This window comes from Etheostoma spectabile, chromosome 10 (genome assembly GCF_008692095.1).
Source record: "Etheostoma spectabile isolate EspeVRDwgs_2016 chromosome 10, UIUC_Espe_1.0, whole genome shotgun sequence".
NCBI lineage: Eukaryota > Metazoa > Chordata > Actinopteri > Perciformes > Percidae > Etheostoma > Etheostoma spectabile.
The window spans coordinates 2,219,390-2,229,258 of NC_045742.1; the positions used below are offsets into that span (position 1 = coordinate 2,219,390).

General features: G+C 42.3%; 1 protein-coding gene across 1 annotated transcript in view; it reads left to right on the forward strand.

Annotated features, from left to right (window-relative positions):
- The first annotated feature begins 604 nt into the window (after window positions 1–604).
- mtmr7a (myotubularin related protein 7a) overlaps window positions 605–9,869 on the forward strand; it is a 14,636-nt gene continuing 5,371 nt past the window's right edge. The window contains exons 1-8 of the mRNA XM_032528424.1: window positions 605–855; window positions 2,289–2,411; window positions 3,293–3,455; window positions 3,860–4,017; window positions 4,112–4,240; window positions 6,430–6,564; window positions 6,796–6,928; window positions 9,063–9,172. Of these exons, the coding sequence (XP_032384315.1) occupies window positions 832–855; window positions 2,289–2,411; window positions 3,293–3,455; window positions 3,860–4,017; window positions 4,112–4,240; window positions 6,430–6,564; window positions 6,796–6,928; window positions 9,063–9,172 (975 nt within the window). The 5' untranslated portion in view covers window positions 605–831. The remainder of the gene's footprint in view (window positions 856–2,288; window positions 2,412–3,292; window positions 3,456–3,859; window positions 4,018–4,111; window positions 4,241–6,429; window positions 6,565–6,795; window positions 6,929–9,062; window positions 9,173–9,869) is intronic.

Here is a 9,869-nt window from a genome sequence, read left to right on the forward strand (position 1 = left end):
AGGGCGGGCCACATTGCTTGTTTGAAAGCCATGATGTCTCTCTCTCATGGGCTGGCCAAATTTTCTGGGCAGGCAAGGCAAAGAAAGGGGAAGATTGGCCCATCTGAGCTTTCATTTTCTCAAAGGCAGAGCAGGATACCCAGGACTCGGTTTACACCTATGTCCATTTCCAGCCACTGGGGGACCATAGGCAGGCTGGGGGAACGCATATTAATGTAAAAGAAATCTCATGATGTAAAATTTTTATGCCATGAGACCTTTAACATTGGGCTAGCAGGGTGCCCAGATGGCTCAATTAGTAGAGGGGGCACCCATATATAGAGATTTACTGCAGCAGGTCAGGGTTTAACTCTGACCTGCGGCCCTTTGCTGCATGTCATTCCCTCTCTCTCCCCCCTTCATTTCTTTGAGTGTCATGTATAAAAAAGGCCAAAAAAATAAAAATCTTTAAAAAATGAAATAAAAAACATTGGGTTGGCTAGCTGCAACAAATAACTTGAGGTCTTGAATCGACTTATTGGTGAACCATTTAACACAAGCCGCCCATAGACCGTTAATTAATTAATATACAGTCTATGATGCCGCCATAGCTTGGCGTTTGGCGGGCTTTAGGACCCGGCGGTGCAGCTCCGATGAAGAAGGCAATAGCACAACTAGCAATATGATGGTAGCGTTTACCTGTACGCTACTGCCTAACAACCTTAACCTTTTAAGCTAGCTTACAGCAGCGTATTTTAACACTATTGTACACATGTTGTAGCCTACTGTTGGCAGTTGTACTGGGACAGGTTCAGTGAACGCAGGAAGCTGCGGCTCATTTCTCGGCTGCTGATGGAGCACATCCGACTACCAAAGGTAACCGCGAGTAGCAGTGATTAGCTACAATGTTGGCACCGTGACGTTCCCTCCAGTGTCACCCATGGGCTGTATGTGTCACCTCAATAACCCCCCCCCAAGGCGCGCTCACGCTGACTGTAATGCAGAACATTAAATACATTACAGGGTGAATTAAAGGGCGTGCGCTGTGTTAGCCACGTAGGCAGCCCGGGTTCTCCTGCTGCTATCAGCCACATTTGACGGCAGGGTGCGTTTGCAGGCATACCTGCTAACATTTTTTTTTTTAATGTGCTGAGTAATGTTATTTTTCCCGCCATGCGCTAAAATCAATGCGACACACCTTACAAACAGCATTGACGTTGTCGATATTACTATGTGAGATGCATTTTCATTTCTGCGACCGAAACTGTTGACATTTACGGCTACCTTTCGATTTTTATGCGGGAACACCGCCTTCACCTGCCGTTTTTATTGGCTCGCTTTCGGGTTTACCTTTTCTCGAAGCTTGCGCAGAGATCAACTGCGCAACTGGGCTATAGGTTGCCAGGTTGAGGTGACAAACGGGTTGATAATTGTATGGTGTGTGGATTGTGTGAATAGGATGGTTCCATACAATATCTGGCAACTGGTCAACGTTAGACAACGTTAGACAAATATATTAGTCCGAGTTTGGGCCATGCAAATTACGGGAGTTTCCCGCGAGAAATAACAAACCGGCAGGGGTCAGGGAGATAAAAGAAACCCGGGAGAAACCCTGGAAAAACGGGACTGTTTTTTTTGGTAATTTGTTGGCAGGGGTGTCAAACTCAACTTTACTAAGGGCCTCACTGGAAAATGAGAATCACATTCAGGCCCAGACATGTTTTGACATAATATATTTTTTTAAAGTCAGATGTCTTTGACTATTTATTACATACTGTATAGCCTTCTCACTTACAGTTTGGTCGACATAAAGCCCTAAAAGAGTTAGGTAAAAAGTTCCTGAGCCATCATATAATTGAGCAAATCAAGCAAAAACAATGATTTAAAAAACACCCTATTTACACGCCTCAATATGCAAACTATTCGGTTTTATAGACAATTCTTAGTCACAAAATCAGAAATCTGCCAAATTCTGTTTTTGTGTCGTGTACAGCAATTACAGTTTGTAAACAGTTTCCCGTCTTTTTGGTTTGACGCACACAGGTGGGCAAAAATTGATTGCGAACCTAAATTGATATGCGGGTTGGATCAAAATTTGCAAGGACCTGGATTTGGCCCCCTGGCCTTGATTTTGACACGTGGGGTCTATGGCATCAGTGCATTTAACACATGCGTAGAGCTGTGTCAGAGCTTCTGTAGGAGCAGCTGATATGTCCTGAGGATGAGGCTGTTTGATGTTCTTTTTCCTCTTCCGCTTCCTCTTCCTCTTCCTCTTCCTCTTCCTCTTCCTCTTCTTCTTCCTCCGGCAGGTGGAGAATGTCAGGCTGCTTGATAGAGTCTCCCCCAGAAGAAGTAGGGTGGGCACCCTCTACCTGACAGCCACACACACCATCTTTGTAGACAACAACACTGGAGTGCGCAATGAAACATGGGTAGGCAACAGCTCAGTATACTGAAGAACTAGAGAAAACAATGAGTTAGGACAAACAGTAAATGTTAAATATCCCATGACATGGTGCTCTTTGGATGCTTTTACATAGACCTTAGTGGTCCCCTAATACTGTATCTGAAGTCTCTTTATAAGACCTTAGTGGTCCCCTAATAACTGTCTGAAGTCTCTTTTATATAGACCTTAGGGTCCCCTAATACTGTATCTGAAGTCTCTTTTATATAGACCTTAGTGGTCCCTAATAATGTATCTGAAGTCTTTTAATAGACCTTAGTGGTCCCCTAATACTGTATCTGAAGTCTCTTTTATATAGACCTTATGGTCCCCTAATACGTATCTGAAGTGTCTTTATATAGACCTTAGTGGTCCCCTAATACTGCATCTGAAGTCTCTTTATATAGACTTAGTGGTCCTAATAGTATCTGAAGTCTCTTATATAGACCTAGGGGTCCCTAATACTGTATCTGAAGTCTCTTTTATATAGACCTTAGTGGTCCCTAATACTGTATCTAAAGTCTCTTTATATAGACCTTAGTGGTCCCTATACTGTATCTGAGTCTCTTTTATATAGACCTTAGTGGTCCCCTAATACTGGATCTGAAGTCTCTTTTATATAGACCTTGGTGGTCCTCCTTCACCTCAAAAAGTGACATTTTCATGTCGTGGGACCTTTAAGAAATGTGTTAGTGAGATATTATCTGAAGGCCTCACATTCAATAGCATATGCTGTAGAGACAATTGATGATTTGACTTTATTTAGATTCTATAGTCACTATGTGCATCCATGCGTCATGCTGTGCTATGTCTTTGCAACACAAACCACACAATAATAGGTGCGTGTTTGTCTTTCACATGTCTTACCAGGTGCTGCACAGTTTGGTGTGCAGCGTGGAGAAGCCAGCCGCCACTGCCTCAGGATGTTCTCTGCTCATTCACTGCAAGAACTTCCAGGTTCTTCATTTTGTCGTTCCTCGAGAGCAAGAGTGTCATGATGTCCAGCTGTCCCTACAGCGTCTCTCCCAGCCAGGTAAACTGTTTCCAAAAGATCAATTTGGGGACGTTATAGCGCAAAATGACTTAAAACCAGACCATCAGAACCTCAATTATATCCTCTGATATCGGATTTTTGACAGCTATATCGGTTTTCATGTTTAATGTCTGTGTATAAAATATTCTGCCTCCAGTATTAAACCTTAGAAGAATTTAAGGGACCCTTGTAAAAAATGAGTTTGTTCAACAAGAACAGGTAAGAAAATCATATCAGCTGATATCTTCTAATAAGAAATGTATTCTCCCATTTATTTGTATCTAGTGACAACCTCAAAGTCCAGTATTGGTCGGGGCCTAACTTTCATTACTGTCTCGGTCTGTCTAACTCCTGGAGGTTTTGTGGATCAAACTTTAGCTGTCAACCAGTGTTGTGCCTTGCAGAGCGTCACACGGAGCTGTACTGCTTCTCCTATAAGCCTAACGTTGATGAGAAGGAGAGATGGCAGGAATGGGACTTCTTGGACCTCAAGGCTGATTACAGCAGAATGGGACTCCCAAACTCCCTGTGGAAACTCTCCCCTGTCAACCAACACTATAAGGTCAGTGAGCCGACCTCTATGACCAGATGTACATGTTTTATATCCTGATATGGACATGGCAGAAGCTTAGACTTTTGTTACGTTATTTTCAAAGGTGAGCGACACGTACCCGTCTGACCTCTTTGTTCCCGCGTCCGCCACACCCCCGGTCATAGTGGGGAGCTCCAAGTTCAGAAGCAGAGGCAGATTTCCTACTCTGGCTTACTACTCCAAAGAAAATCATGTAAGTTGACTGCATACATTTCCTCATTTTAATTTCCACATGCCTCCTATGACAAATTGATTTAATTCAAGGGGTAATGAAGCATGGGTGTTAGACAATGTCTCTGATTCAGACCTTGCTCAAGCAGGGAGGGAAGCTTGTTAGAGGACAACCTATGAACGCAGTTAATTGGCAGAAAACTGAGATACAAGATCATGTATTAAGATGGAATATGTCATGATCATAACCTCTTCAGGCAGCCAAAAGCTTTAGTTTTACAAAAATAAATTCAAGTCAGATCGTAAGTTTTGAAAGTCCCAAACCCCCAAAGTAAATATTAAAGGTCCCATGGCATGGTAAATTTCACTTTATGAGTTTTTTTTAATATTAATATGCGTTCCCCCAGCCTGCCTATGACCCCTCAGTGGATAGAAATAGTAAACCGTCTGTAAACCGAGCCCTAGGTATCCTGCTCTGCCTTTGAGAAAATGAAAGCTCAGATGGGCTGATCTGGAATTTTGCCCCATATGAGGTCATAATGGGCAAGGTTACCTCCCCTTTCTCTGCTTTGCTCGCCCAGAGAATCCCCCCTCCTTTCCCCCCCATGAGAGAGAGACATCAAGGCTTTCAAACAAGCAAAGTGGCCCCCAGTACGTACCGATACCAGAGTTTTAAGCAGTATCGGAGCAGGGAACTGGTATCCGTATTGGTACATCTCTATTTGAAACTAAGGATGGACCAATCCCGTGCTGATATCGGGCCGATACTGACTCAAATAGCTGATTTGGGTATCTGTGACAAAGGGGCCGATCTATTCAATTCAATTCTATGTTTATATACTAGAAACATTATATACTGTAATTTTAATTCCTCTTTAAGTTTTGACAACTTTGTTGCTGCATTTCAAAGGTTTACGCTTGAATTGTAATTATTATGTTTGAAGATTTTTAACCATGTTGTTGGTCCACAATTGATTATTTTTAATATGAAATAGTAATTCAGTAAATGTCTATCTATTTACGTTGTGTGGCAATGTTAAGAAAAACAACGTTCAAGTCAAGCCTGCTGTTGCCTTAAACATTAAAGAATGATCCCAGTCTCTTCCACACAGTGATGCATACAGCTTATTAATGAGACACTGGTATCAGCTGATACCCAAAGCCCAGGTATCGGCTCTGAATAAGCCAGACTGGAACATCCCTGTTTGAAACCAGATTTGAACTCTATCTAACTGTACATCACATATGGGCACTGAGCCTGAAATACAATAAGTGCAATGGATGATGCTCTGATGGGACCAACGTAGCACCAGGTTCTATATTTGGTTTGGTTTCATTTGCTCTGATTGTCTGACTGGTCATGTGGGTTAAGGGCTTTCATCTAATAATGTATTTCTGCTACCACACAGCCAAGCTACAGGGCAATATGAGACTTTGCGAGACACTGAGCAAAAACAGATGTCCATTCTGTTGTTTTTTTCCATTTCAGTTTTTATTGATTTAAAAAAATATGACTTTGTGCTTAGCAACAAGTAGATCTTCATCATGTCAGGATCACAGGAGTACATCATCTTCATCTTCTACACACATGCTGAAGGGGGATTTTTGTGTTGTATCTGACGCTGAGAGCCACTGTCCAAGCGTCCGTATTTTATGAGTTGGGAGTGAGAAGGCGTTGCAAAAATACGAGACCATAAAACAAAATGCATAGAGAACCTGGGCAATACACAGGAGACCCTTAGCCATGAAATGTAAACAGGCACTCAAACAAAAGGTCCTCCATTCTGTCTTTAAATCAAAGCATGACTCATTAGCATTTTTCATATCTGAATCAGGAAAAAGCCTGAACCTTCATAATCCCTTCTATTAATCCTTGACTGGACAGTTGGGAGTGCTTTATGTGGGCGAGGTCAGTTTCCCAGGGTTGAGGGACCAGTGTGTGAAGCTCAGTTCATACTAAGGGGCTCCACGCTGGTTCAGGGAGCCAGCAGGGTCTCTCTCTTGTGGCTACTAAATGGAGATATAAGAAAATGCGTGGTTGATTCTTTTAAATTGAACATGCAAGGAAAGAAAAAGTACTGTGAATTTTTATTCACGCTAATTGTCACATATTGAATTTTGTAGTTCTAAAATGCCATCCCGAAGGAATAATTCTCTTAAAACGAGTAAGCATTCCTGTATGAAGCCAGAGTGCCTCTTGTCTCCTCCCAGGCTGCCATCTGCCGTAGCAGCCAGCCCCTGTCTGGTTTCAGTGCTCGCTGCCTGGAGGATGAACAGATGCTGGAGGCCATCTTGAGGTCCAATCCCCGCAGTGAATTCATGTATGTGGTGGACACCAGGCCTAAGGTGAGCCCTTCATGCCTGCGAAAATACAAGTCTTACAGTACTGTGCTGTATGTTCAGGTGGGCTTTATTTTCCATACTGCGTTTTACCAGCTGGATGTTCTCTCAGCAAAAGTCTTGAAAAACATCCTAGCTATGTGCTTGTTGAACCATGCTCAATATTATGCAACCGTTTTTTTTTTATTGCCCTTGAGAAAGTATGTTAATCTGGCGATTAATCAAACATCTTTCTAGCTGAACGCAATCGCAAACCGAGCTGCGGGGAAAGGCTATGAAAATGAAGACAACTACTCCAACATTAAATTCCAGTTCATTGGCATCGAGAACATCCACGTAATGAGAAACAGCCAACAGAAAATGCTGGGAGGTAATTATCCTGTCTTCCTGAAATGATGTCTCACACTGATTCTTTCCATTTATTTACTGTAGATACAGTTTGGAAGCCACCGCACACATCACATCACGTAGTCAGAAATGTTTGTGAAACGTGATATATATTTCCTGGCAATGTCTGTGTGAAAGGCCACTGCTTCTTCACATTACTAAAGCAGAGCAGTACCCCACGCTACCCCTGTGGCTTTCATATGCACTCATGCGGACTGTACTGTGCTGCAATCAGGCCTCAAATGAGCCCACAGGAGAATTTCTGGGTATTGTGCAGGGGTGCTCCTAGGAAGACTTTGAATCCATCTGGATTTTATTTCTGAGCTATTTTGGTTTCCTGGAGTGGACAATCCGGGACCTTATCCCCCAAAGAGAGACTGAGGGCGTGAGAATGATGTGATTTTGAGTCTGAAAAGTTATAGCTGTTCTTAGTTGTGATAACTCTTTGCCCCCTGGCAGCACAAGGGAAGTCTTTAAATGCTGGAGACTGCAACTCTCTCTCTACCCGATTGCACACTTCAATGAGATTTTGAAGACCCCCCGCCTGGCAGCACTGGATCAAAAATGTTCCTAAGTGGAAGTCCGCCCTACTAGTGTTTATAAAAGGTTGAATGAACCCATTCACCTGCTTGCTCTGCTGTCAGTGGCCTCAGAGCGCACCTACAGGTCTGCACACTGATGTAGTAGCAGCAAAAAAACAGTTTTTCTCCTCTGTCAACACCTTAATGAGTGAGGAGTGATCAGATGTCTTCATACAGTCCATACATCTAAAAGGGACGAATTATGATTGTTATTGTTATAAATTGTCCCGAGCAAATTAAATGTCAACTGAGGAGAAACGGGTTCACGTCACTGTGCCCCTCAGTCAACTTGCAAATATTTATGTTGAACCCTGAAGATGGAAAAAATTAATTAAAGGTTTCAGATTTACAAGATAAACAAACAGAATGCAGGAAGCCTTATGGTACAGAAATGGATCTGTGTTTAATTGTCTGCCATGCCTGTGTTATTGCATCTGGGCATAGCTTTGTTTCACATTCATATTATAAAATGAGTTAAATGCAAACTTCAGGATGCTAACATGTTCACAATGACAATGCTAACATGCGGATTTGTAGCAGGTACCATGTTTCTCATGTTAGCATGATTACAGCTGAGGCTGATGGGAATGACGTTACCTGTTTGTTTGTTTTACCGTCTGTCTGCAGCATTACAGTAAAACTACTGGCCTGATTTTCATAAAACTTGGTTGGAGGGTGTAGCATGGATCGAGAAAGAAACCATTACATTTTGAAGCACATCTGAATAAAAAAATAATAATTTTTCTTTTAATAATATTGCAAGATAGGGAATTTGTGCATCAGGAATTATCTGAAAGATGTGTTGCCAATTGGAAAAATAAGCCGGAAAGTTAACATTGCAAATTAGGGCATTGCTCAGTGGATGTCTTCTACTTTTCTGTGTATTTGGTCATCAACCAAAGTATTGGACAAAACATTTTTGACATGATTTGAAGGGATGAAACATGAATTTCTGCACCAAATATGGCAATCCATAGCGTAGTTGCTAAGGTTTTTCACTCAAAAACCACAAATGAACCTAGTGGTGGCACAAGGAAGAGTCAGGTGTCTCAGAAGTCATTAGGATTCATCATCTGGGTACCATGAATACATGTACAACATTTTGTGCAAATGCATGCAGTAGATGTTGAGATATTTCACAAATGAAAACATCGACCTGCTGAGAGGAAAAATTAAGGGGATCACAAAAGTCATCATCCTCTGGGGAACATGAATATTCAGTAATTTATGGCAACCCGTTCAGCAATTGTTGAGCTAGCCAAAGTGTTTGACACACCAACAGACAGGAAGACATCGTCATGCACAGAGCCACGCAGCTAGTTTGACTAAAAACGTGAAATGAAAATGTGAGAGGCGGAAGGACATCTGTTTGTTTTTGTGTGACCCATAATATCTCATGCCATGCACAGATTCCCTATAAATTGATTTTTGAGGATGTTGTTGGTGATGTCAAACTGAATGTGAGATGTAATAAAGTCCAGTGATCAGATCTGCTCCATGTTTCCTGCCAGTGACACAGCTGTGTTGTGGTTGCAGTGTGTCAGCTGCGTTCCCCCTCCATGTCCGACTTCCTAGAAGGTCTGGAGAGCTCAGGCTGGCTGAAACACATCAAAGCGGTGTTGGATGCAGGCATCTTCATCGCTAAGGTCAGTCTAGAGGTTAATCCCTGCTGTCTGCCTCACAACGGCACTCCATATTAGCTTAGGTGTTTGTGTGTGTGGGTTGTATCCTGTATGTGTGATACTGTCTGTCTGTACATTCCATTAGCCTATGCTAATACAGTTTGATACATCAGTCCTGCAACAAATCCTTTAGGCTACCCTCACAAATATACATAGGGTTGTCAAAATGATAGGTATTTCTATCAGTAGAACACAACGCACACCAAACTACAGCTTCCAAAATGAGTAATTTGGATCACTCCCCTCTGGCACTGCACGTCTTAGACCCGTGGTTGCAAAACCTTTTAACGTCAAGAACCCCTTAACTGGTCACAAATTAGACCATAAACCCCTGTTTCATAAGATTTTGTCCCAGCGTCCCACATCTGATAGGACTTTACTCATAGATCTTTTATTAACTACAAAAAGTAAATTAAACACATGACAAAAGTAGACATACCATCTGTCCTTGTACTACTTATGAATGGAATTACTGTAAAATTAACAAATTCCCCTTTTTAGGGGGGGGGGGGGGCCCTTGGGGGTCTGCGGACCGTACTTTGGGAACCACTGACAACAATACTTGCTCTCAGGCTTTATTAGAATCAATCAATTCAACAGACAGGCAGGATTTGAACGCAGTCTAACAGGAAGCTAGCCTGGAAATCCAGACCCAAATCCG